Source organism: Vulpes lagopus, chromosome 8, assembly GCF_018345385.1.
Source record: "Vulpes lagopus strain Blue_001 chromosome 8, ASM1834538v1, whole genome shotgun sequence".
Classification (NCBI taxonomy): Eukaryota; Metazoa; Chordata; class Mammalia; order Carnivora; family Canidae; genus Vulpes; species Vulpes lagopus.
In genome coordinates, this window is record NC_054831.1 from 10644718 (window position 1) to 10672146 (window position 27429).

Sequence of the window (27429 nt, forward strand, 5' to 3'; positions counted from 1 at the left end):
TATTTGCATTCATACATTCAAAATCAAACATAAAAATAAACCAGTTCGGGCATCCTGGGTGGCTCAGAGGTTTAGCACTGCCTTCAGCCCAGGGCCTGATCCTGGAGACCCGGGATCGAGTCCCATGTCAGGCTCCCTGCGTGGAGCCTGCTTCTCCTTCTACCTGTGTCTCGGCCTCTCTCTCTCTCTCTCTCTCTCTGTCTCATGAATAAACAAAATCTATAAATAAATAAATAAATAAATAAACAAACAAACAAACCGGTCTAATCAGTTAAAGTCTCTAATTATCATGTGTTATATGATCTATTATTCTTTCTCCTCCTCTACAATTCTTATAGAAGAGTCAGTGATATGAAGGTCTGTTTTTAATGCAGAAAACTGAGGTTCTATAATTCAAAATAATTTTGAGTTACGTATAAGAGAGGTAAAGCTGCAGATCTTCAGGTCTTGCAGTATGTTCTATTCAACTTTGAAATTCCAAATTATAGTCTTCACTAGATGCTACACATTTCACAAAGCTAAATGATTTTTCATTTATTCTAATTTTTAAATAACTCTATTTCTACTGATTAGAGTCCACATGGTACTTAAGTTAAGGATTGAAACCAGACTCCTGAATTTGACATCCAGTTCAATCATTACTAGTTGTGTTATCTCCAGCAAATTATCTTACCTCTTCATGCCTCAATTTGCTCATCTGAAAAAAGGTGACAGGTGAGGATCAGTGAGTTAATAGACATGAAATATTTAAAAAGGTGCCTGGCATGCCATAAGCACTTGAAATAAAGATTATCTACGAGTAACATTATTCTACAGAATAATTTTTCAATAAGTACATGGTGCCAGAAAATAATTCAATATATGCATTGCCATGCTGAGAGAGTTAGTACTTTATGATCTCTTGTCCCAGCTACATTTTTTTTTTTTCTGGGAAAAGAAGTCATCATTTTCATTTCTTAAAAATTGTGTCTGGAAGTTACTGAATAGAGTCTTTGGTGCTCATGTCTACTCAAAAAATTAAGACTCAAACTCAATCATTTATTATATGTATAAATATATTATGTCTGTGTGAATATATATTAATTTAAAATTTTAAACATAATCGTACTCATACTCCAACCATTTCTAAAGCTATTAGTAGGTTGAACCATATATAATGTCCTTTTCTACAGATTAGAAATTATTAATTATAGGCAATTTCATATGGTGAAAAAAAGATTTGAATGAGTTAAGAGGTTATCCAACCAAATTTAGGAAGGCCTGCAACAAATTAACACAGGAGAATTTAACACCTTTGTGTCCTGGAGTATTTTTCTAATTTTCAGAATGCATTCTTTTCCTTTTTTTTTTTTTTTTAAGATTTTACTTATTTATTCATGAGAGACACAGAGAGGGGTGGTGGTCAGAGACACAGGCAGAGGGAGAAGCAGGCTCGATGCAGGGAGCCCGACGTGGGACTCGATCCCAGGTCTCCAGGATCACACCCTGGGCTGAAGGCGGCGCTAAACTGCTGAGCCACCTGGGCTGCCCCATTCTTTTCCTTTTAAATATTCTCTTAAACTTACATAATAATTGCATTTAAAGACAGTTTAGTAGCCATATATGCCAGAAGTTATATTCCAAGTGAACTCTAAGTGTTTTCCTTTTCTTCAAAAGAGTAGCTCACTATTGTTTTCTTTTTTATACTTAGAACATGGGCCCTCATTAAAAAGTCACTGAATACCGAATGATTTCATGCCTTCATTTTATCATTATATATTATTGCAAACTGACTTAAGTGATTATTGATCAATTTGAAAACAAAATCTTGTTAATCACAGATAATGGACCTGGGCAAGTGAGAATCTATAAATGCACATATAGTGTGTATTCAAAGAGACAAAAAAGACAAGGACAACTCTACCTTAGAAACAAAAAGACAAGGACAACTCTACCTTAGAAACATCAAGGCTGTCCAGCTGAATCACTATGGCTCACAGTCAATCAAACTTCAGTGAGAGTACCATGGATAATTGAAATCTGTTGGTAATTCCCCAAACTGATTTTGTGTAATAGTCCCATCTTCTTCCCCATCAAAGCTTCTTATCAGAACTGACATATTGCTAAATTAACTGGTGGAAGAAATAAAACAAGGGTCTAGAAGATAATGCATTAGTTGGATAATCAGCCTCTGAAAAATTGTAGATTGACTGAATTTCTCTCATGTGTGTCACATCGAATCTCTAAGGGTTTCAGAAATCCTATCTACATGAAATTGCTTCAGTTCCTCTTTGCTGTTGGGGAAATATAGTCTCTAGGAGCCTCAGCTGTGAAAAAATCCATAGCATCAGGAAAAAAGATTTGAGTGGACTAAATTTGAAGGAGGAACTCCTTAAGGAACTGCCTTTCCCCAGAGCTAAGATGGCCATACCACCCAGCCGTGGTTTACATATATTATCTTCTCATTTTGTTAATAGACCTCCTTTTGCTCTCAAACATATCCCAGTATGCACAGTAATTTATATGATTGTAGAACCAGCTCAAGCTTCAGAATGATCCTTTATCTTTCCTTATCCCCTTCTTCTAAATGCTAGGAAAGTTATCAGATAAATTCTCACTGAGGTATTAGTGATTGTGTACGTTAATATTATTGTAACTTAACTACTACTACCGCTGAACTAGTTCTATCGTCCCCTCCCCTAGTTGATGCTGATAATTGAGCCTAATCAACCTGGACTTGAGTTCAGAATTCTACTCATCTGGAAGCTCCAAGCAGACAGTTATCAATCCATCCAAGTCATAATATGAAATAGCCTCTATGTCACCATAATTTACTGAGCTCTGAACTCAGGGAAATTTTAATGTGTACAATGTGATACTTCAAAGTCATGCATTTAAAATGATGGAATTTCAAAATATTAAAGGGAAAAAATGGGACAGAAAGAGTAGCTGGTGGAGAGTGTATACTAGAGCCCTCCGTGGTACCTCTTGAATCTTATCTCACATAGATCTTATCTAATGTTCCCACTTCTCCTAGAACCAGTTCTTCTTATAAGACGAATACAACCACCATTATTAAACTGAATTATAGGAATTTTCCATCCAATGAGCTAAATGATTATAAATGCTATCATTTTATATCTGTTAGACACTAACTGAAAAGCCTTTATATTCTCTTCAAAATGCATCAACATTCGTTAACTCTAGGAGGCAGTAGGATGCCATGTAGCAAAGCTGGACTTGGAATCCAAAGATCTGAATTGGATTCCAGGTTTCTCTTTTACTGTGTGATCTTAGGCCAGTGACATAACATCTCTGACTCAGATATCTTAGGGTTGGTGTGATGTTTATATGCAAAAAGGTTAGTATAAGTTCTTTATTTTTTTAAAATATTTATTTATTTATTTATTTATTTATTTATTTGAAAGAGTGTGTGTGTGATTGTAGGGGAGGTACAGAGGGAGAGGGAGAGGGAGACCCTTCAAGCAGACTCCCACTGGATACAGAGCCTAATGCAAGACTCGATATCTTGACCCATGCCATGAGATCATAACCTGAGCCAAAACCAAGAGTCCAATGCTTAACTGACTGAGCCACCCAGGCACCCTGCTTTGTCTAAGTTCTTAGCACACACAGCTGATGCTCAATAAATAATAGTTGATTCCAAATAAGCAATCTTTACACCGGGAGAAATTTATTTAAATAGATTTTAAAAAACTAATCTGAGGTAGCATGCACTGTCCTCTCATTATGTTGAATCTCTGTTAGATTTTCTTCTGCTTTGGAAGCATTATACTCTGTCACATTTCCACAGTAGCTGGATGTTTCCAGGCCTTGCTTCACTTCATGGGCCTGAAGATCTGTTCTTTGGGGTAGAGTAGAATCAAGACTCTGAATAGGATTCGTATGATGAAAGAATCGTGGGGGAAAAATCAACACCCCAAATATCCTTCTCTTTCTATGTCATGTTAATTAAATCTGCATTAAATCTGGATTTATCAAAGGCAGCGACTGAACAGACTTCAGTTTCCCGGAGATAGAGTTTGATCTTAATATGATATCTGATCATCTCTTTGAAGCTTCAGAGCATTCTTTGCCATGACTAGCCTCCTTTAAACGAGTTAAATTTGTTGTCAACAGTGGCATAGAAACCTCTGAAGAATTGGCAGAATGGATGTCCCTGGATGCTTCATATTATTCTGTAAAATACCCTTTCATCTAAGCTCATATCATTTTGAATTGCATGTAATTAACAAAAGCAATTCAATTAATGTGTGCAGGCACAGACATATAAATTGGGAGGCTTTTTCAGGATCTGATCTATATCTCTAAAGACGTTTTTATTAGTCAGAATTGTATTGCTCTGGGCCAAACACCCTATTAGTACTTCTAGGAAGCATGTGATAGGAAATAGTTGTCATAGTCTGTGTTTATAGAAGCTGATTCCTTACAGGAAGGAAGGACTTTAAAACATGCAAATATATAAGTAAAATTAAAACAAAATAAGCATAACTGGGCATATTCACCCTTCTATAGAAGGAAAATGCTAGGCTTTCCCCCTGGAATATACAGCACTCACAGCTTTATAAACACTCTCTTCTGATGAAGCAACCTGGCTGTGGTCTTCAGACCTCGCTCCTTATAACAGAATGGCCAATCTAAATTTTGTCAAATGGCTAGATGTCCTGTTTGATTGCCATTATGCAGGGGTAATCAGAAGCATTGAAGAAATAGGGAGATTTTATTTTATTTAATTTTTTAAAAATATTTTAGCTATTCATTCATGAGAGACAGAGAAAGAGGCAGAGATAAAGGCAGAGGGAGAAGCAGGCTCCCCATGGGGAGCCTGATGTGGGACTCAATCTCAGGACACCGGGGATCACGACCTGAGCCAGGCAGATGCTCAACCAGGTGCCCCGGAATAGGGAGATTTTAAAGAAAATGGAGAATTGTCTTACTAAAAGTAGTATTTGAAGAAAGCTAATTTAATAGTTCTAAAGAATTCCTTAAAGCAAAGGGAGACTGGAATCTGGGATGCCAAGAGGGACACACTTGATGTGGACGGGGGGAGCAGGGAGAGGAGAGACGGAACCTGCATCCAGGCAGTGGGAGGAGAGACACACACATGTGGAAGTCAAGATCAAGACTCCCTGGCACTGAGAGTTAAACTAGGAACTCTGTCTATTTGAGCCAGAACATCCATGAGAGGTGATACCATTAAGGTCACTGGGAAGAGGAGAAAGGAGATCAAGTAGCAAAAGAAGTCCATCCATTCAGATTCAGCCAGTTGCATCCACAGAGCCAGCCACAAAATTCCCTCTGGGGGTCAATTCCCTGACCACTTAAGGAAACTTCTTTATCTGCTGATCATATAAAGAGCCAAAGGGCCCCCTCCAAGGTTTGTTTAAATTTATCTGAGTTGCCCTGACACCAGAACGCAGATAACAAGGGTGTTGGTGAGACTGATTCCCTCTGCCTTCAGCAAAGACAGATCAGAATCCTGTGCACCTCTTGGCATTCAAGCAGTCTGATCCACACTGAGATAAAGAGGTGGGGCTTCATATACTACGTGGTGAGTTCATTCTTTGGAAAATGCCAATTCAGTCATCCTATGTGGGAGATTTTGTTTAAAACTATCAATTATGGCTTGTATTGCAGTTTGAATGTGATTTAGCCTCTTATTCCAAAACCAGTATGTTTGAAGACTTCTATTTGGGACTCCACACCACCTGTCTGCCTCTCTACAGTTCCGTTCCTTGAGCATCCTTTTTGCTATGTGTGAAGAACTCCTGGAAGGATCTTGCAGTGCCTTTTCTTTTCCTTCTTCTTCTTCTTCTTTTTTTTTTTAACGAAAAAGTAGGACTCTGAAAACCCAAAATAGCTTAGAACATTTTGTGGAGTTGAGGGTGATACTGCACCATGGGAACTAGGCAAGTGATCTTTTTGTCTGAATTCTTGCAATTTCCCCAAACCTTTATATTATGTATTAAATATCTCTATGCAAATGGGATGGGTCTAACATTTAAAAAAATATCTAATATGGCAGTGAAAATTCTTCTCCTTTCTATTTTTGAGTGTTTTTTAAATTTTTATTTATTTATTTTTTATTTATTTATTTATTTATTTATTTATTTATTTATTTATTCTTATTTATTTATTTATAGATTTTACTTATTTATTCATGCGAGACAGAGAGGGGACGCTGCAGAGGGAGAAGCAGGCTCCATACAGGGAGCCCAGCCTGGGACTTCATCCCAGGTCTCCCAGGATCAGGCCCTGGGCTGAAAGTGGCGCTAAACCACTGAGCCACCTGGGCTGCCCTATTTTTGAATGTTTTAAAAACGACCTGACACCCCTGCTCCCTACCACTTACCTTAAGACTTGCTTGCTTTCCTTTCCACTTCCCAAATAAGCAGCCCTCTGGACTTTGGAATCTGGAGGAGATGGTGCATTTCCCACCAGCCCTAAGAGCTTCCACTTTTCCTGTATCATGCCAGTTTTGCCTTCTGATTGAAATGCCCAGTTGTCACTTCTGCCAATGTCAGAGCAGGGAGGAAGGATAGGGCTCGGATAAATTTGAACAAACCTTGGAGGGGGCCCTTTGGCTCATGAATCCCTGAGAATGAGCCCCCTCATATGTGTGCTCACTTATAGGAGGCTCATCTCCATGTTTTGGGCATTAGATCCACCTTGAAAGATTCATTCGAGGGCTCATACCTTAAGGCTTGCTCGCTTTCCTTTCCACCTCCCAAACAAGCAGCCCTCTGGACTTTGGAGTCTGGAGTAGACAGTGCATTCCAACAAGCAGGTGTCTCCCTTAGCAAGTTATGTGTACATCTGCTTACATCTTAAAAGGTAAATGTATCCAGTAGCTTCTTCCAAACAAGAGTCAAGAAATGAGAATTGCCACTTTTTTATAATTGCCAAAGGCATGCATCAAACCTCAAATAATACTATGGCCACTAAAACCTCTGTCCCTTTGACCAATGGTACATTTTGCATTAACTACACTTGGAAACCTACAAAATAATCCTGAATCAATGGTAAGCCTTGACGCATATCATATATTTTTCGACATGTGTGTTCTTCTTGTATTTTCCTTCTCCTAACATTAAAAATCACATTCCCCTTACTGATCATATCAACATCACAGCATTATACTGCTTCTAAATAGCAATTAAGTAGCAATCAGCTGTCCTCTATTTATATGTCTAATTTTATTCTGTTTAAAACATTGCTGACCATTCATAAATTATACTATATTTGCATTTCCTGAGCATATCTGTTTCTGTAACTCTTGCATTTTATGATTGAAACTCAAACTCGGTTATCACTTTCATGCAGAAAAAAAAAAAAAGCTCTGATCAACTTTCAAAGCATTCTTCAGCCAGCTGACATCTGTGTGATATGATAGAAGTAAACAAGTATGGCTTGATATTTCTGAATTGTCCTCTGCACTCTTATACCATTCTGTGACTCCACTGAAATACAATGTTGTTTCCAGGAAACAAATAATTGTGTGGCCCAAGAAAATCAGAGAGATAACAACAGAAACCATCACTGAAGTTGAGTCTAGTTCGTTTCTTGCCACATTAGGATACGCTCTGGCCCAAGTCATTACTGAGTCTCTAAATTACATACACGGGGTTATTAGTTTCAAAGAAGAGATGCCTTTTGCTAATGAAAAATCTCCATTTTATACTCAGGTAGGTGCATTCATTTGTCAGAGGCCCATGACATTTGTCAGAGACGGATGCTCCATGAATCAGTATGTCCTGTGTTTATTTATCAGAGGCAAGTTTAGTGAGACAGGTACTGATTGCTAAAAGCATTCCATAGATAAGGACTCTCCTGGTGTAAAAATACAGCTTATCTGGAGGCTGGTCATTAATATGCTTATGATGAGGTATGACAATGTTGCCTTCTTTCTTATCTCGGGGGTATTCCTTCCCACCCCGGACATGGTAAAGACAGAGAATGAGGTACAGACCCTGCGCTTGCCATTTTCTTTTCAAATCTCCACCAACTAAGCCTCTGATCTGGTGCTTTCTAGGTACTCTCCTTCTCAGTAATGGAGAACTGTTTTGTTCCAGGGCCTTAAAAACTCCCTTATTTTCCAATACTTTAAAAATAATTGTTGACCAAGAAGAAGAGGCTGTCAAGCAACCAAAAGACTTATTTGGGGTCTTAAATGGAGAGTGGACTAAAGTTGAAAGTGTGCTCTGAATTGTACATGGGGAGTACAGACATATAAAGGCAAAACACACCAAATTACATAACTTATTTTGAAGGAATTATGATTAGTGTTTACAGAGTTAAGCCAACCGACTAATACAGGATTGGCCATGTAGCCACTAGGTGTTTCATTACTTTGGTCCAAAGTAGAAGGATGTATTTCAAGAGGTGGTCCGGTCACAATTGTTCATGATGTTCCCAGAATTGAAACAGGAGATGTACATTGGCCTTACTTACTCAGTGCCTTCCCTATCCTGTTTTGAAATGACACTCTGAACAATGCTTACTTCACTTTGGAATATCCTTTCACATAATCAATTACAAGATTTTCAAATTGGAGAATATGTCAATAGTAAGAGGCAAGAATGCTTCACGTCCAACCAAACAGATAATCATATTACAGAATGTGTCCAATGAATAATCAAACATGCTTTGGATTGCAGTTTCTCCTTTTTTTTTTTTTTTGTCAAAGGACACTAAATAGACAAGAACTCAGGCAGGCAGCCACTAGAATCATCAATAAAAGGAAAATGTTGGGGATCCCTGGGTGGCTCGGCGGTTTAGCGCCTGCCTTCAGCCCAGGGCATGATCCTGGAGTCCAGGGATTGAGTCCCATGTTGGGCTCCCTGCACGGAGCCTGCTTCTCCCTCTGCCCGTGTCTTTCTCTCTCTCTCTCTCTCTCTCTCTCTCTCTCTCTCTCTCTCTCGAATAAATAAATAAATAAATAGTTCTTTAGAAAAATAAATAAATAAAAGAAAAATGTTACCTTAACATTTTTTAAGATTTTATTTACTTATTCATGAAAGACACACAAAGTGAGGCAGAGACATTGGCAGAGGGAAAAGCAGGCTTCCTAGGATCACCACTTGAGCCAAAGGCAGACACTCAAGCACTGAGCCACCCAGGTGCCCTGTTATCTCGACATTAAATTAACATAAATTCCACACATGAGTGAAATCATATGGTATTTGTCTTGGACTGACTTATAAAGTTTCCTATACCACCTATTACCCTCATTCTTAGGTACTTACCCAAGCAAAGCAAAATCTTAATTTCTAACAAAAACCTGTAGGGGTATGTTTATAGCAGCTTTATTCATATTTACGCAAAACTAGAAACAATCCAAACGTTCTTCACCTGAGAAATGTTTTTTTTTTTTTAAACAGTATACATCTATATAGTGGAACACCACCTGACAATAAAAGAAGAAAAAGTGCTAAACACACAACAATGTACATGAAAGTCAAACACATTATGCCAAGTGAAAGAAACAGGTCACAAAAGGTTACATGCTAAATGATTCCACATATATGACATTCTAGAAAAGGGAACATTTTGGACATAGAAATCAAAGCCATGGTTTCCAGGGGCTAAGACTTAGGAGGCATTTGACTAAAAGGATCAGGAGGGAATTTTTTTTTCTTTTTGTGTGGCGGTGGGTGATGCTGAAAAGTTGTTCTACATCTTGACTAGAATGGTGATTATACTATTATGTGTAGTTTTTTTAATTCATAGAACATTACACAAAAAAGGCGAATTTTATAGGATCATGATATCTCTATGAAGAGTTGCTTGCAGTAGAGATGCCATTAATGACACCATGGAGCACATAGGTGACAGCATCTATGAGTAGCTGCCTTCATCCTAATCAGATGTTTATCATCTCTCCCACTTAATATGCAAATCTGACTGACCTGCTCACATTATGGTCTTCTTGTGTAAGAGACATTGAATTAAGTTTCTTAGAAAGTCTAGAACACCAATGGGGGCCTGGAGATTCTTCTCTGAATGATGCCCATGGCTCTTCCAGTGAGCTTCCCTTGCTCCCTTTATTTTATAGCTCTTGCTTTTTCTTTCTTTCATGAAAATTGTGTGTCACCTTGAAAGAATGATTTTTTTTGGACAGTGTTTCCAAACTTTTTTCATATTATGACTCTTTTTAAAAATAATATTTGTTTGAAACTCTTAAGTAAGCAGATGACCAGGGGTGCTCACCCTGGAATGGCAACCCCAGGCTCTGTCCAGCCTGAAGACAGCTGAAAGCATCAATGTCTAAAAATCCCAGCATACTTCACTTCTCTGAGTCTAGTTGCTTGGAGGGGCAGGTAAATCTCTGCTTTTGAAGAAAAATGAGTCCTTTTGTTCTGATGACATTATTCAGTTAATTTTAAGCAGTGTTCCATCATTAATCATAATGCATATATTAAGCAAATACAGCATTCTGTGTGTGAAATTTTCCTCTCCTAAAAGCTTTGGGGCTGCTTTACATCTTTACACTTACTATCATCAGAAAATGAAATTTGATAATGTTTTGATAGCAGAGCACTACAAAAATGCAGATCTTGCTCTAACTTAAAATTCTTTGTTACCTTTGCATAAAATCCTTGAGAGAAATAAAAGTCTTGCAGAAATGTAAAATATCATCATGTGCCCTAGATTTAACTCTTAAATTTTCTTCATATTCAATATATCCCTCACAAGTTTTCTTTATGAAGCACAATCACTGGAAAAGAAAATTACAAATCTACATCACACCAAATACAAGAACTTTTGGTGCCAAACAACAATCAGTTGCTTCGTACCAACTATATGTCAAGAGATAAGTGTGAAAGATAAATTAAATAAGATACTCATATATTATATCATAATAGGAAGGAAAAGACACACATGCACATTCTAAAATTCTGAGGTAGAAATATTGTTTTCATTATAGAGATTTCACCAGGAGAGAGACACACTTGCTAGGGGGAGGGGAGCCATGATTCAATTGGTTCATGATGGTTAGGGAAGAACATTGATGGGAAAAGTTCAGGGGGCAGATGAAAAGATATCAGGAAAACAACATGCATCATAAATATTTCTCTTTAGTAAACTGCTGGACTGTAGCAGAGTGTACGTGCAGGGAAATAATTGGACACAAAGCTTAGACAACAGTTACGTTAGGCATAGTGCAATATTTTAAACATTGAAGCTTAATAAATGTCTGTGAAATGATTAACAGATAGGAGCTGAATTAGCATCTGTCTTGAATGCGAGGCCATAAAATGTTGGGCTCACTGACAGAAATATTGCCCTTCTTTCCTATTTTCCAGGGCCTAACCTAGTGGCTGATAGGACTAGCTGGTAAAACTCTAGTATATACTGGCTCAATGAATCGACTACTGTGAAGGTCATGGAATAGAATTACATAACATCAGTAATTTACAGCTATTAACCTTTCTGTGAATACTTAAAATAATCAGATGCTATGTAAATTTATTATTTCTAATGTCTACTAAAAATCCCTCATTGTAAGTGGCAATGTTGACCTTATCTTGTAGATGGGAAAACCGAATCTCAAAGAGGTTAAATGACTTGCCTTAGGTTGCACAGTTAATTAATGGAAAAATTGGAATTTGTAGCCAGGTTTGTCTTGAAATACTGCACATTTATCTTTTGGTTTCATTGAGCTAGGTGGACTTGGGAAGCAAAGAGTGAGAGAGTGAGGGAGATAGAAGAGGCAGACAATTAAAACATGAACTGTCCAGGCCCCAGCCTTACCTAAATGCCCATCCCAAATATCATCCCTGTTCCCTTTATGCTCTGTAAATGTGCCATGTTGAATTGCTCCATACTACCCACTACAATTTGTAACACAATGTGTATTTCAGTGCTCCTTTATTTACTATTTGGCTCCCATGCTATATTTGAAGTTCCATAAATACGGAGATCAAGTCTATATTATTCACTTTTGTATCACCCAGGGGTTAAACTAGTCCATGGTATGCAGTCACATGTGGAGAGAATTAAAGAAAAAAACCAAACTTTGGAGAGCAGAATATAAGGACAAGAAACAGACAAAACAGTATTCCAGATGGCACAGGCATTCCAAGCCAGGGTAGCTAGGAGAATTGTTCTGCCATCAACTGTAAACAGGGGAGTTAGGGAGGGAGTCAAGTTTCTTTTAGAGACTGAAATTAGGGAAGGAGGTAGCTTGGGCTTAGAAATCAAGAGTTCATGGTGATAGCAGGAGACCTAAGAGTAATAACTAACAGAAAAGTGAAAAGCCAAGCTCTATAGAAAGTTCCAAGCTGAAGCTGTCAACCATTGAGTCATCCCTCCAGGTGGAAATTAATGCCCCAGAAGTCAGTGAGTTCTCTGAGGAAAATGACCCAAGGAGGTGGATAGAGCAGCACCCCGAGGATAAGACAGAGGGCATATTCCCAGTTAGGGCATCAGAGGAGGAAAAACTATTTAGAAAGAGAGACGTGTCCTCCCTCCTACAACTTGCCAAGATCCCCAGACCACTTGGAAATATCTTGAAAACTGTGGTCAAGTGTAGAGTCTTCCGCCAGCCTTGCCACAGGTAAAAGCACCTACTCCTCTTGGGTGATACCCTCCCTGGACTGCCATTGATCAAAGCACATGCCTTCTTTATCACAGTTCTATGAATGCTTCTTCTCCCCTATTATAGTTTAATTTCCAAAAGGACAGTGATCATTTTTGTTCATCTTAATATTCCAAGTGTCAAATGAACATTCATTGACCAAAAATTGACTAAAAGAGATTAGAGAAGGAGGGGGAAAACGAGAGTGGTACATCATAAATAATGAGTAATAAAAATTGTCAACTGTTGTGCAAAGATCAAGAGAATGTTCGAGAAAATCTTGTCTAAATTGCACTGCATTCTCTTGACAACAGCTATCCTGTACCACTTGCCTACTCTGAAGAGATTAGCCCTTTACAAACATTTTCTTTTCCGAGTTCACTGATTTATTTATTTTTGTTTAAAATCAGTGAGCCAACCTATAGTACATCATTGGTTTCAGATGTAGGGTTCAGTAATTCCTCAGTTGCATACAACACCCAGTGCTCATCACATCACATGCCCTCCTTAATGCCCGTTACCCAGTTACTTCATCCCCCCACCCACTTCCTTTCCAGCCACTCTCAGTTTCTTCCCCGTAGTTCAGAGTCTCTCATGGTTCTTATTTGAACCTTAGAATGACTCTCAGAAGGGGCTGTAATTGTTCCCATGTAATAGGTGCAGAAATTAAGTCCCAAAGCAGTTAGAGGACTTGCCCAAGTTTACTCAGTAAGTGATGAGGTGACATAGAATTTCAGTTCTGCCTCTAAACCTCTGTGACTAACCAACTGTAAGGTACTGTCTTCTTCAACCTAGGTTACTTTTTGAAAAAGAAAGATTTAAGGCATTGCTTAGATGTGTCCAGGTTACTGAGAGTTTATTTCTCCCTCCCCCTTCCATGTTGAAAGTATATTTCTGTAACTTGGATCTCTCTATGAAAAAGAGAAATCACTGTAAAATAGAACACACAGATCTTTCTTCATTGTTTAGGACATGCATTTTTTTTTAAGAGAAACTGTGTCATTATTATTTCGAGTTTGTGAACACACAGCACATTCATTATTAGCTCTTCATCTGAAATAAGTAAACCTGCAACTAAAAATAGCAGATAAATAAATGAGCCATTGAGAACCTGGTGAGTTTTTCTCTTTCCCCCCTCAGACAAGTGACTCTCTCAGCAGGGTGATTATATTCATAAGGATTCAAAATCATTAAATTTTCAAGTACATATTCTTCCTTCTAGTATGCTTGTGTCTCTAATGGTTCGTCTAAACCATTAAACCAAAAGCTCTTCACAAGTTAAAATTGCCTAACATGATGCTAAGTGGTTTATTGGAGGCTGAATTTTTATTCTGTTTGCTTATTTGGCTTTTCATGTATTTGGCAGAGAAGAAAGCAGAGGGAGGGCAAGCAGGAGGAGGAGGGGGGAGAGTTACATGCTTCTCAGTGTAAAAGGAGCCTTCAGATCACATGAGTGAATTGTTTACAGAAACTGAGGCCGGAAGCTAATGGGTGACTTGACCACATAGACAGTAGACTCAGGACTGGGACCCAAACCTCTGTATCACCCAGACCAGGGCCCTGAGAGAGAGAGAGAGAGAGAGAGAGAGAGAGAGATGAATCAATGCATGGATTGGGGTTCCTTAGAACCCAAAGACAAGAAATTATGTAATTTTACCAACTTGCAACGGAGTACTGGATAATGGGGGCTTTGGGGTCAGAGAGCCCAGCTCAGATCCTAGTTCTCCACCAACTAGACAAATTATGGACGCCTCTAGGCCTAGGAAAAGAGAATAATCATTGCTGTGATAACTTAACTGTGATAACTGTGAGAACTTGTTATAAGTTCTCCTGTTTTAAGCACATTACATATATGGGCCTTAAATTCTACCTTGTATGTCTAGAGGTTTAATTCAGATAATATATAGTAGAGCCTTAGCCCAGAGCATTCAGAGTACCTATAGTATTTTTTGGTCAATAGTTAAAGAATATAGGTATTAATAATCTCTAAATATTAATGAAATGTAAGGGGCAACTTTCTTTTAATTACTAACATAACCAGGTGAACTATTTTTTTCATTATAATGAATAAAATTGAAATTTTAAGGTTACATAGTGGATGAATACTCTATCAAAGTTCTCTTCAAAATATTTCTCCTAAGACATTGAAAGATTTAGGTTTAATTTTAAATTCCACTTCTTTTCTCCGTCATTTCTATTTCCTCTGAAACAAAGATGTATCATAGAGAAGACACTCAGTATCCCAGGGATATGGAATAGCCAAACAGGAAGTCTTTCTAGCATTTTCCACTGAGCAAGCATTTTCCACCAAAAAGCTGTTGACTTTTCTCACTGCTAGGATAGGACAAAACAAGGTCTTTGTATATTTTCAGTTATTATTTACTTTAAAAATAGGTACAAAAAATACCTCTAAAGTAGAAGACTTGACAGATTCATCATTCTGCCCTCATTTCTCTGTTGGAGAAGTTAAATGTAGGAGAATTCCAGCAAGTTAGCCAGCTCTTATCTCCATCGGCCTCATCATGGTCATGTTTTTCACAGATGTGGGCATCCGATGGTGGGAAGTGTCAGGCTGAGGCTTTGGATGCCTCTATCTCTGCCTCTCATTATTTCACCAGGAAAACATGCCAACCCAGCCACCATTTTTCAGAAACACCCAAGTGACTTGTGTCTGAACTCTGTCCTCTTCCTAAGGCTGACCTTGGACAAGAGTAGTTTATATGCTCTGATAAGTGACAGTTGCTTTCTTTGATTGACATATTTGTTGCAACCATAATGCTATGTGCTTTGAATATATTAGAAAATAGAAGACATCTATTGGCTACTTTTTGAGGAGTGAGTTTTGCAATGACTAAGAAGTGATTGTAGTCAGTGTTTATTACACGCACTGTAAAGTATTATTAATCGTTAAATTCATTTGATGCCTCCATTTTAAATCTCTAATGTTCTTATGGTTCAAAGTGAATGAAAGCTTTACTGATAGGGGTTCTAAATTTTAAAAATCACACAGAAAGGCGAGGAGCAGAAGCACGACAATATGAGTTTCAGTGTTAATACAAATAGATATAAAATCATGCTTTCCTTTGAGAAATTGAAATACTGCCATACTTGCCAAATGGATTAATTTCATGATTATAATTTACATCACAAAATGTTTCTTCTCCTTAAAGAAAAATGTCACCTCATAATTTCATTCATGGAAAATAGCTTTAAAATGGAGGTCCTTAGGGTGCGTGGGTGGCTCAGTTGGCTGAGTGTGTGACTTGATTTCAGCTCAGGTCATGATCTCAGGGTCATGAATTGGAGCTCCATATTGCTCCGTACTGGGCATGGAGCCTGCTTAAGATTTTCTCTGTTCCTCTACCTCTGCCCCTTCTGCTTATGCTCTCTCTCTCTCTCTCTGTCTTAAAAAAAATAATAAAAATAAAAATTAAAGTCTGTAAGAAGGTATAGTTATATTAACAAAAATGAGATGCACATAATTTTTTGAGAAACATGCTCCAAATTAGAGTCATTTTGTATGGGTTATGGAAGACAGCATAATTAAATTATTTCACTTAAAGGCCTTGGTAACTCCAAAACCAAATCCTAAGTCAGTTTCTGAGCAGTTTGGGGAAGAAACTCAAATTTTTCTGAGCCTCAAGATCTTCACCTTCAAAATAACAATTTCTGTGAAGATCCTTATCTTTAAAATAACTTCTACCTTAGAGTGTTGCAATAAAGATGAAATTAAAAGGTAAAAAAAGAAAAGAAAAATTTAGCACATTTTCCAGCACATTCTAAGCACACAAAAAATAGTAACTGTAACTATTAATACTACAAAATGCAGAACTAAAATCACACCTCAGATTAGAATATTTGCTAAAGACAATTTGTCTTCACAGATCTGAAATGCTTTCAATTCACTAATTTCAAGTGAAGGCATCCAATTTTCCATTTCCCTTTGTAGTTCATTTCAAATAGTAACACTGAAAAGCATGTATTAGGAGGATAACCTGCCATCTGCATGCCACAGTGTATGACACGTGTCATCTCCCTGAGTACTCAGTGATCCCACCAGTGAGCTTTATTTTCTCCATCCACAAGTGTGGAAACTGAAACTCGGAATTGAAGTCAGCTGCCCAAGGTTATTCTGCCTCTGCTGACTAAGCTAGGATTTCAACTCAGACCACTGATGTCCATGCTCTTAAACTCTATTCCATGCTGGCAGTGGAAGTAATTAGCAGTAAGGAGTAAAGTGGGCCAAGAGCCTTTTTCTACTTTAAATAAAGTGAGTCTAGATGAATAGTTCAACATTGGGCATCTCCTGTAATGGGGAAAATTTTACACACTGTTTGGGTAGAGTTAAGACACATTAGAAATTGAATTGTTTGGTTACTCATGAGATTGCATCTTCAAAATGTCTTGTCTCAGAAATATAATTTTGGGGGGCTCTGGGTGGCTCAGTGGGTTAAGCATCTGACTTTGGCTCACGTCATGATCTCAGGGTCCTGGGATTGAGCCTCTGCCTCGGGCTCCCAGCTCAGAGAGGAGCCTACTTCTCCCTCTTGCCTTCCACCCCCACTCCTACAGGTGCCATTCACTCTCACACCCTTTCTCTCTCAAATAAATAAGTAAATAAAATTTTTAAAAGTAAATAAATTTAAAAGTAAACAAATTTTCTTCCTTGGTTTAAAAACCAAGCCCAGAAGCGTGTCATTTATAAATCTTGGTTTTGTTGATTCACGTATTCAGATTTGTTCTGCTTTACTGTACTGTTTCAACATGGAAAATGTTTATCATGATGAGCTTTACTTATTCCTAATAACTTGGTATAGTACTTTAGATATTCAACAAGAATTGAACCCTATTTCACAGACATGTTAGCAAAACTGAAGCTGAAGGATCATCATTTCAGTAGCAACATTGCACCAGAGGAAAAACATCACATTTTTTAAGATTGAAAATATTCATAGAGTGAACAAGAGCCCTAGCATTAAAATGAACTTTGATCCCCATTGCCGATTGAACCACACCCCAGAATCATCATTTGAGGTTTCCACACGGACATCATGGAAGTTTCCAGATGTTAGATTTGATAACAGAAGAAACATCAGGATTAATATTAGTGTACTCCTCTAAAACCAACTCCTGGTTGAGTATTTTACACATTCAAGAGGTGTTATTATCATTTCAGTTTTTTTTTTTCCAGTATTCAGATGCTCTGAGGTAAAGAAAACACCTACAGATTCTTCAGAAAAGAGCTGCTTGTTGAAATAGAAAGCCTGGCCGTGTAACACTAAGAAGGTTTTCTTGATTCCCTTCAGGTTCTTTGCAGCAACAGCCTGCTTGAGTCTACAGACTACTGGTTGCAGAATCAAAGGACACCTTGCCAGATTGGTTTTGTGGAAGACAAGTCTGAAAACTGCGCTTCTGTAAGTAAACATAACTCTCAGGATATAATCTGACAAAGCAGAGACTCCGGCATGTGTGCTCATGCTAAAGATGGAGGTTTCGTAATTCATTAAATACAAGGTTAGGAAACTATCATTTTTTTTTGGAAAGTATCATTTTGAACATGCATAACTGGTTTATATGGACCATTAACAAAATAGCATGCCGAGCTCATGTTTCTGCTCTCCTTTTGCTCATTTCAGTGGGTAAATTAACCTGATCAATTCTCTGTAAAGGAAAAATGATGTTTGTATTTTCAAGACTGATTGAGAAAAAGATTCAGAAATAGAACCGTATGATGAAAAAAAAAAAAAAGAACCATATGATGAGAAATAAGAGACCATTCAAGAGCTCTCTTGTATTCTTTTCAATATATTTTATAACTGCTGCTAGTAGGTATTTTCCAACAGGAAAATTGTGTACAAATTTTCTACCATTCTTATAAGTTATAGTCATCATCTGAAAACCTTTCAACCTAAGAAATCTACAGGCATACATTTTAATATACTGGAGCTGAGCTTCACGTACAAAACCTTTTTTAAGGAAGAGATGTTCTTATAAACAAAATTCTTATCTTAATATATGGATATGTATTATTGATATGGGAAAATCAACAATATGGTTTTTTTTTCCTGTTGACATATGCACCATCCTGTATGTTCTACAAAGCGATATGTGTCATTTTAGTTGAAATCACCTAGCCCTTTGGGGGTCATAATTATAGAGATTGGGGAAGAGTATTTCCAAAGCGGAGAGAAATGTAATTCTCATGACTAAACTGAGAACTTCAGCTCTGAGCTATTCTTGGCAGTAAGGTGAATGCCAGCGTTTCTGTTAAAAGAAAAAAAAAAATAAAACAAAAAAAGAAGGAAGCTGAAAATGGGATGAAGAAGCTTTTTATATATATAATGGGCAGAACCAGAACTGGCAGACAGAGGATATAAAACATTTCACACTGCAGAGTCCCATCGCACAAGGAAAGCAGAGTCCATTCAACAGACTTATTTCAATTTCCTTGTTTAGGCAAATGATTTTAATCCTGCTACTTTTAGGACTTTTAATCCTTTATCCAGATAACTGATTGATGTCTAAAAATCTTTGGGAAAAACAAAAAGGATTAGGTGGCAAGTAATTTAATAGTGATACCTTTTTTCCAAATTCATTTCTGAGGTGAGTTAGAAAATGCAAGCATTTGTGGATAGATATTTCTAATCACAGAGCTATCTACTGTGAAAGGGAGAGAAATGCAGCATAAAAGCTCTCTAGCTACATTCTGGAAAAAGTTGTCATCCAAGCATCTCCTGTATTACGAAGTCTCCCACTTGGAGGGGCGCCTGGGTGTCTCAGTTGGTTAAGTGACTTTTAATTTCAGCTATGGTCATGATCTCAGGGTTTCTGGGATTGAGCCCCACATTGGGCTCTACAGTCAGCAGGGCGTCTGCTTGAGATCCTCTCCCTCTGCCCCTCCTCACCTATGCTCTGTCTCTCTCTCTCTCTCTCTCTCTCTCTCTCTCTCTCTCAAATAAATAAATAAAACCTTAAAAAAAAAGTCTTACACTTGGAGAAGGCATGAATGTTGGGGCCCTAAAAAATGTGTGGTGGAGGGCAAAGAGGTCTTCTCTAACCTTTATATTTTTGGAATCTGGATTGCAGATCTGCAATTAGAAATGCTAAATTTATAACCAGATTTAAGATTACCATTGGATTTCCCTAAGTAAAGAGAACTCTCCTCCCACTCCCCACCAATCCCAATAGACTCAAATTTGGACTTAAAACCATATGACTTCTTTCCTTAATTCTTTGTCCCTTTATAGTGTCAGATGACATCATTCAGGTTGATTCATCCTGCCTTTACAGTTCTTTCTATTCTTTCCAAAAGGGGAAAAGCTTAAACACAAATAAAAGGCATACTGGAAGATTTGTTTTCCCACACTGTTTATAAAAATTGTCCATGATTCTAAAGCTAAAGAAATTTCAAAATCCCTATGGCAAAGTATCCTTAATCTCTCAAAAATAAAACCTCTAATCCCCTTTTCTTCATGTACGAGTCCTTTCTCTCTTTCTGACTTGGCATGGATTTCTAGGGCAAGAAGAAGAAACAGAGTCCAGTGTTAGGCATTGCTGAAGGGAAGCAATTATTTAGAGGGTAAATAAAGGTGAGCCATGGAGATATCTGACCAGGACCAGGACCTTTTGATCACGTCAACCATACATAAGGAGTGGCCAAAATAGTCAGGATAATACCTATTGTTGTTTGTTTTTTAGGGTTTTATTAATTCATGTACTTAATTGCCTTTTAAAAACAAATTCTCGGGGATCCCTGGGTGGCTCAGTAGTTTAGCACCTGCCTTTGGCCTAGGGTGTGATCCTGGAGTCCCAAAATCCAGTCCCACATCGGGCTCCCTGCATGGAGCTTGCTTCTCCCTCTGCCTGTGTCTCTGCCTCTCTCTCTCTCTCTCTCTCTCTCTCTCTGTGTGTGTCTCATGAATAAATAAATAAAATATTTAAAAAATAAAAATAAAAAATAAAAACAAATAAAAACAAATTCTCCATAGCAGGATGAACATGAAAGCTGTAATTTAAAGGAAAACTTACTGCATTTTAAAATATTATCTTCATGCAAGTTTCATTTAAAAATTCAGTGGAGTAAAATCATACCAAATTAAAATCTCTTTTCACATAATCACAACAGAATCCAAGGAACCTGTAGCAATGTTGGCTTATATTTTATTGCTTTGTACTTTTTGTACTCTGTTCATAGGTCTGTGTTAATCATTGGTTCTTTAACATATTTCTTCCCAGTCAAAATTAGCAGCCAACTTTTACAGATCCAATTTTGATTGGCTTAGTAGCCAATATACTGACTCCAAACGTCGAGACTTGCAGTTTCTTAAAACTAAGACCCTTAGAGTACAACATTTTCTGAATTCAAGAGGTCCACTTAAAATTTTTATTGAGAAACAAACTCAGATTTGGAAAACATTCAGGGTATTGTGCACATGGGTCAGTATGACTGTTGTCAAGCATCAAGAGATGAGTTTTTCTAGTTATTATCTTAATAGAGAATTGCACTCATCTCATAGCTAATATGAAGAGCCATCATGAAGAGTAGCTTGAAGCAGTCAGATAATATGGGGCACACCAAAGAGGAACATCTTGCCAGGAAGCCTGGCTCAAGGAGCCCCCTAAAAGTCATCCTTAAAAGTTTTCCACAAGGTATCAATTATAAGCAATGTGTTTATATTTTCTTAGAGTTCTACATAGTTTCATTTTCTTTCTGATTTGTGATTCCAAAAACAAACAAACAAAATTCACTAACCTTAGCTTTCAGGGTGTTTTTTTTTTAACTTGATTATTTTTTTAAGATTTTATTTATTTATTTGAGAGAGAGAGAGAGAGCAAGAGGAGAGAGTGGGACAAGCAGACCCTGAGCGGCTTGCCGAGCTCAACCTTGATCTCATGACTTGGAAATCATGACCTGAACCAAAATCAAGAGCTGGAAGCTAAACCAACTGAGTCACCCAGGTGCCCCTGACCTGATTATTTAAAAGAAAGAAATGTGGAAAGGGATAATGGAATTGGAAGCCAATTTTCAAACCCAACAGCTGAGGCATTATCTTAATAGAGGTCCTTAACACAAGGAATAGAAATTGGATTTTCAAGACTCTTGACTTTTTTTAAAGATTTTTTATTTATTTATCCATGAGAAACACAGAGAGAGAGGCAGAGACAGGCAGAGGGAGAAGCAGGCTTCCTGCTGGGAGCCTGATGTGGCCCACAACCCTAGCCGAAGGCAGATGCTCAACCACTGAGCCACCCAGGCGTCCTGACCCTTGACTTTTTTTAAAATTAAAAATTAATTTAGTTACTTTTTAATCTGCTATTACTCTTTGCTATTTACTCAAAAAAATTGTTTTTCAAAAATCCACTTTTGTTTTAATGCTTCATTAAGATTACCTTGACAATTCACATTACTTCTATTTACAGCTACTGTCAGACTCTTTTCTTACTGATCATTTTAAGACTTGGCTATCACCCTGCAAATAAATTACACCCTCTAGTATGCATCTTAATTGACAAATCATGGTATTTGAAAATGTGTTACATTTGCCTTAAACTTTTAAATAAACAAATTAAGTTCTCAGGCTTCAACATCCCACACATGACACTGCAAAACTAAGAAGAGATCTGACAGCCGTTCAGTGAGTCTCTGACGTCAATGCGATTTGGTGGCAACAATGACATGATTTTTTGTATGACGGCTCTTTATTTTATATTATTTCTCCAAATATTTATATACCTAGTCTATTGTGAAATTTAAAAATATAAATTAAAGAAGAGAACTCTCCACTTGACATATTGATCTATGGAAAAATCTAGACTTACATGATCAAGGAAAAATACAATTATAGAACAATGAACAATGATCTAGTCCAGATATTGACCAAACTTTCAAGCAACTTTTAATGTTTTTTTTTTCCTTTAAAAATCAAGTTTGGAACTTATTTTTTAAATTCTTTAATTTTGGACTTACAGCAAAATTGCCCGAATTCCTAAAATTCCTAGATTCCCCATATACTAACTTTTTATTGCATTTGCTTATCCTTCCGTGTGTGTGTGTGTGTGTGTGTGTGTGCAACTGTGTGTAAATGTACATATAGGATTTTTTTCTAAAAGTTTTGAGAATGAGCTGCAGACATGATGCTCCTTTATCTCTGTATACTTCAGTGTGGGAAACAAATATTTAAAACCAGAATTGAACCCAGAGCTGAAACGAAGAGGGAATTTTTAAAGTTTATATTAATTTAAAATAGAATTCATATTCTATCACTTATGTTGTAGGTAAAATGCTGCATAATAAAAATTAAGATCCTTGACTTTCTTTATTGGCTCAAGGAATTACAGTGTACGTCTAAATATCACTCTAATAAGTGGAATGAAACTTCCAATAATTCATTATATGAAAAGGAATTAAGAGGGAAATCCAGGTGGTTTTTTGTTATTTGTACTATTTAAGCTTGATGCAACTGCAGAAACCAATTTTTAAATGCTTTTGCTTCAGTGAACATTGAAACAAAATGAAAAGCCAAATAGCAACTGTGTAACTGTATATATGTATATAATAGCCTCACAGTATTAATTGCAATGCATAAAGAGTGGCCACAATTCATTATGAAAAAGTGAAATTTCCAATAGCAAAGTTGGCAAAAGGCCAAACATAAGAAATTCATTGAAGGGGTAAATGGGTGGTTCAGTTAAGCCTCTTCCTTTGTTCAGGTCATGATCCCAGGATTATGGGATGGAGCCCTGAGTCAGGCTCCTCCTTCTTCTTCTGCAACTCTCTCCTACTTGTACTCTCTCTCTCTCTCTCTCTCTCTCTCTCTCAAATAAACAAATAAAATCTTAAAGAAATTCACTGAATAATACAATTTTTAATTTAGACTTGAAAAAAAAAATAAACTGCTCTGATAATCAAGGAAAATAAATTCCAACTATTACAGAATATTTCCAGTAAAGTGGTTAAGATTGTAAAAATTATGATACCCAGTGTTGGTGTAAGTAAGAAGACACCCTCAACAACTGACATTAAGGAATAGGAATTGACAAGTTACTATACTCTTTCTGGAGAAAAGCTTTGTAATGTGCACTGTCCAAAACATTTTAAATATCCATGACTGTCGATCCACTTCTGGAAGTATATTCTAAAGAAATGGCCAGAGTTACGAGCAGACTAATATAAAATATAGTGAATGCACAAAATAATGTACACAAGGCAACACGTGAGATTGATTTAGAACATGAACTCTGGAGTCAGGCTGCTTTAATTTGAATCCCATCTCTCCTTTCTAACTACATAGTCTTGAGAAGCTGTTTAGTCTCTATGTCTCAGATTTCTCATTTGTCAAATGGAGATGTTACAGTATTTATCTCATGGGTTGTAAAGATTAGATGCATTAACATGTCTAAGTTTTTTTTATGTCTAAGGTTTTAGAACAATGCCTGCACATAGTAAACATTATTAAACATTATTAAGTAACATTATTAAGTATTCTATGAACTTAACCGCATGTGATGGCAAAAAAGAAAGACGTTGCGTGGCCCACAATATAATACAGGCATGGTAAAATACATGTTGGACATTTATGCCATGAAGATTAATGCATTCTTTACAAACCAGGTTTGGAAAATAAAAATATTTTGACACAAGGAAATAAAGGCTCACAATATAATTATGCATAAAAATAGAGTCCAAAATTGTACATAATTTATTTTAAATAGGACAGGTTAATCAGTGGGATGAAGGAAAGAGAGAAATCAAGAATAAGTCCTATGGTTTGGGCTTAAGCTCCTAGATGCATGGAAGTTTCATTTACTGTGATGGGGAGGACAAAAGGAGAGGGAAGCAAGTTGGAGGTGGGAGGAGGAGGATGGTGTTGAATGTCTTAGTCATCCAAGTGGCAATGTCAGGTTGGCAGATGGATGTACAAATCGGAGTTGTTGGCAAGATCAAGTTGAGAGAAGAGAGAGGAGAGATTTAAGGGACTTCACGGTGACCATCAGAGTTGGAGAAGACCAGCCAAACCACGGAGGGTGTGTAGGTAGAAAAGAGCGTTTGTAACTGGGCATGGGGTATTCTGATAAGTGCTCATATGTTGATCCTCATGTCTCAGGCTTGCCCCAAAAGCAAAAGTTTATTATTTAAGCATGTAAACCTGAGTTTCAAATACATAATGGAGCATCTTCTGTGTCCTGATATCTTTGCACTTAAAGTACAATCAGAGGAATAGACCTGAGTGTACTTTTAAACCTGGGGTGTTCATACCATTTTTCAACTGTTTTTTAAAAAATTCATTTTGACAGAAGAATGCATTATTAAAATAGCTCAGAATAGCTTTTAGTTTCGAATTTCATACAATTCCTGCTATTATAGCAATTTTCCTCTGAGTGGAAAGTCTATCAATCAGGAAAAACTGAAAACAATAAACAGTGTTCCTCATTAAATACCTTTCAGCTTCAGGGGTATTGACTACATAATTTCTACTTCCTTTTAGTAGAATTGTTTGTTTGGACCAACATGTCTTTCTTAATCAGTTCTTCCAAAATCCCAAGAAAACTAGTTAGAAGTAATAGTGTGTGTGTGTATATATATATGTATATATATATATATATATATATATATACATGTTTATATATATATATATACTCATATATATATTATATATATATATATTTTACAGTTTAGCATCTCAGGTTTTTAAAAAAATAAAGAAAGAAGAAAAAGAAGGAAGTTTTAAAAGTGGACCTGGCTAATTGGCTAATGACCACCATAAGATGTCTGGTTTTTAGTTCAGAGCCTCTGGAATACTATTTCTCTCTTTTATAACAATGACTACAAGCTCAACCTAGAGATTTATTAGGAAATGAGAAAATTCTAAATGAAGAATTTCTGCTCTTCCATACTTGAATATTATACTCTTATGAAGACCAGAGGCAGCCCTTACTTTACATTTCAGAGAGTACTGAGCACATTGACAGAGTACTGGTCCATAAAGTCTGTAATGTCAAGATTGAAATGGATTATCTGGAGGCATTCAGTGTACTTGCTGGAACCATCTGACGTGGAAAGTCTGAAGCCAGAAGGCATGAAGGAAAGTGTGCCCCTGCTAAATTGTGCCTTGGGTTTGTTTAATATGATCAATCAGCAGACAGCCTAAGTCAGTAGTGGCTCAAGTGGTTTTATTAGGTACCCAGGGAGGAATTCTTCTAAAGCAGGATCTATCAACTTTTGACTCTATTGTTGAATTAGGCTGGATGAGTCTTTATTATAGGGATGCTTTCCTGTGCATTGTAGGGTATTTAGCAGCATCTCTGGCCTCCACCCAGTAGATGCCAGTAGGATCTACTCTCCAGAGCAACCAAAAATGCTTCCAGATGTTGCCAATCTCTCCTGGCCGGGGGTGGTGGGTGAGGGGCAAAACCATATCCAGTTGCAATTGCTGCTCGAGAGTTTCTAAAACTATAACCCCTCATCTCTCCTGAAGTATCTACTATTCATATGCTTCAGCTCAAGCTACCCCTCATGCCTGCACAGACATGGAAGGCAAGCACAGCCTCCACTTCTCCCAAGTGATCCCAGCCCACTTGCTACCTCCATCAGTGACCATACATACTGGAAGGAAGGACTGAAGATAAAAGTTCATGAGACAGTCAAAAGCAGTTCAAAATACCTACCTGTAGGTCAAGGTCAGTTAATTTATGGCCACTGCCTCTACCACACATAGAATCAGTACCTCTGGAACATCCCAGGCAACCAATTTCTAGATTGAGATATATTACATTTATATAAATAAATAAATTTATTTATCAAATTTCTTTTATCAAATATGATGCGGTTACATAACAGATCATTGGAAAGCAACAAGAACAAAAAGCACTCTAATTCTAGTACCTAATGGATCTACTCTTTGTACTCAGGTTATTTCCTTTCACCCTTCCTCCCATAAACCAGAAAGAACAGACATGTCAACTCATCTCAATTCCAAATGGGAATATGGGCCCTGGGCTGAAGGGCTCCTCGTTTTTTAAGAAGAGTAAAAAATTTTGTTTCCTACATGAAATGTGGTTTCTAAAAATTGGCCAATAATAAAATTTTCTTTCAACATTGTATAAACAAAACAGAGCACATCTATGGGATGGAATTAGCTGGTAGGACTCCCAGTTTCTGACATCTGCCCCTTCATCTTGTGCACACCTGGTGTCATTCTTGTTATCTGCCAATTTCTATTTGCATTTTGAATTCAAGACTTCTGTCACTAAACAATCCCTCAAATGCTTTCCAGCTAAAAAATTCTGTTAGTGTAGGGCCAAGTACGTTATTAGAGCCCCCTTTCTCATTACCTGAATAAGCTTGTCCAGATTTTTACTACTCTCCACAAATAGACATCATCTTCTGTGGCTTTACTCTCTGAAGATGATTTGGAAAATAGAGTCTTAACTAACCTGGAAAATAAAGGACATTGGATATAAATTATGCCAACTTCTTTTCCTTTATTCATATGGTGCATATATACATGTGTGTACATATATATTCATGCATACATATAATATATAATACATATTTTATATTTTATATAATATTTTTAATAGTAACATAATGGATATATTTCTGTTGAAAGTGTTGTTCTGGTAAGTAAACAATTCACTTCACAATGAGTCAACCAAAAAAGAATGGTCCAAAAGATAAAAACTAACCCCATAGGTGTATTTGGGCTGAAGCATCCACTTCAAGACCTTCCACCATCTGTCCTGTCCATATTTGTCTGTTAATCAGCCATTACTCCTTGCTACCACTCTTTCCCCAAGTCCATTGGAATACTTGTCGTTCTTCAAACATCAGTGTGCCTTTGCTCATACTA

At 37.2% G+C, this 27429-nt stretch overlaps 1 protein-coding gene across 2 annotated transcripts in view; it reads left to right on the top strand.

Annotated features, from left to right (window-relative positions):
• LOC121498245 (SPHK1 interactor, AKAP domain containing) overlaps positions 1-27429 on the top strand; it is a 170721-nt gene that overhangs the window by 40321 nt on the left and 102971 nt on the right. For both annotated transcript variants that reach the window (XM_041768351.1, XM_041768352.1), the window contains exon 3: positions 17887-17994. In XM_041768351.1, the coding sequence (XP_041624285.1) occupies positions 17887-17994 (108 nt within the window). The remainder of the gene's footprint in view (positions 1-17886; positions 17995-27429) is intronic.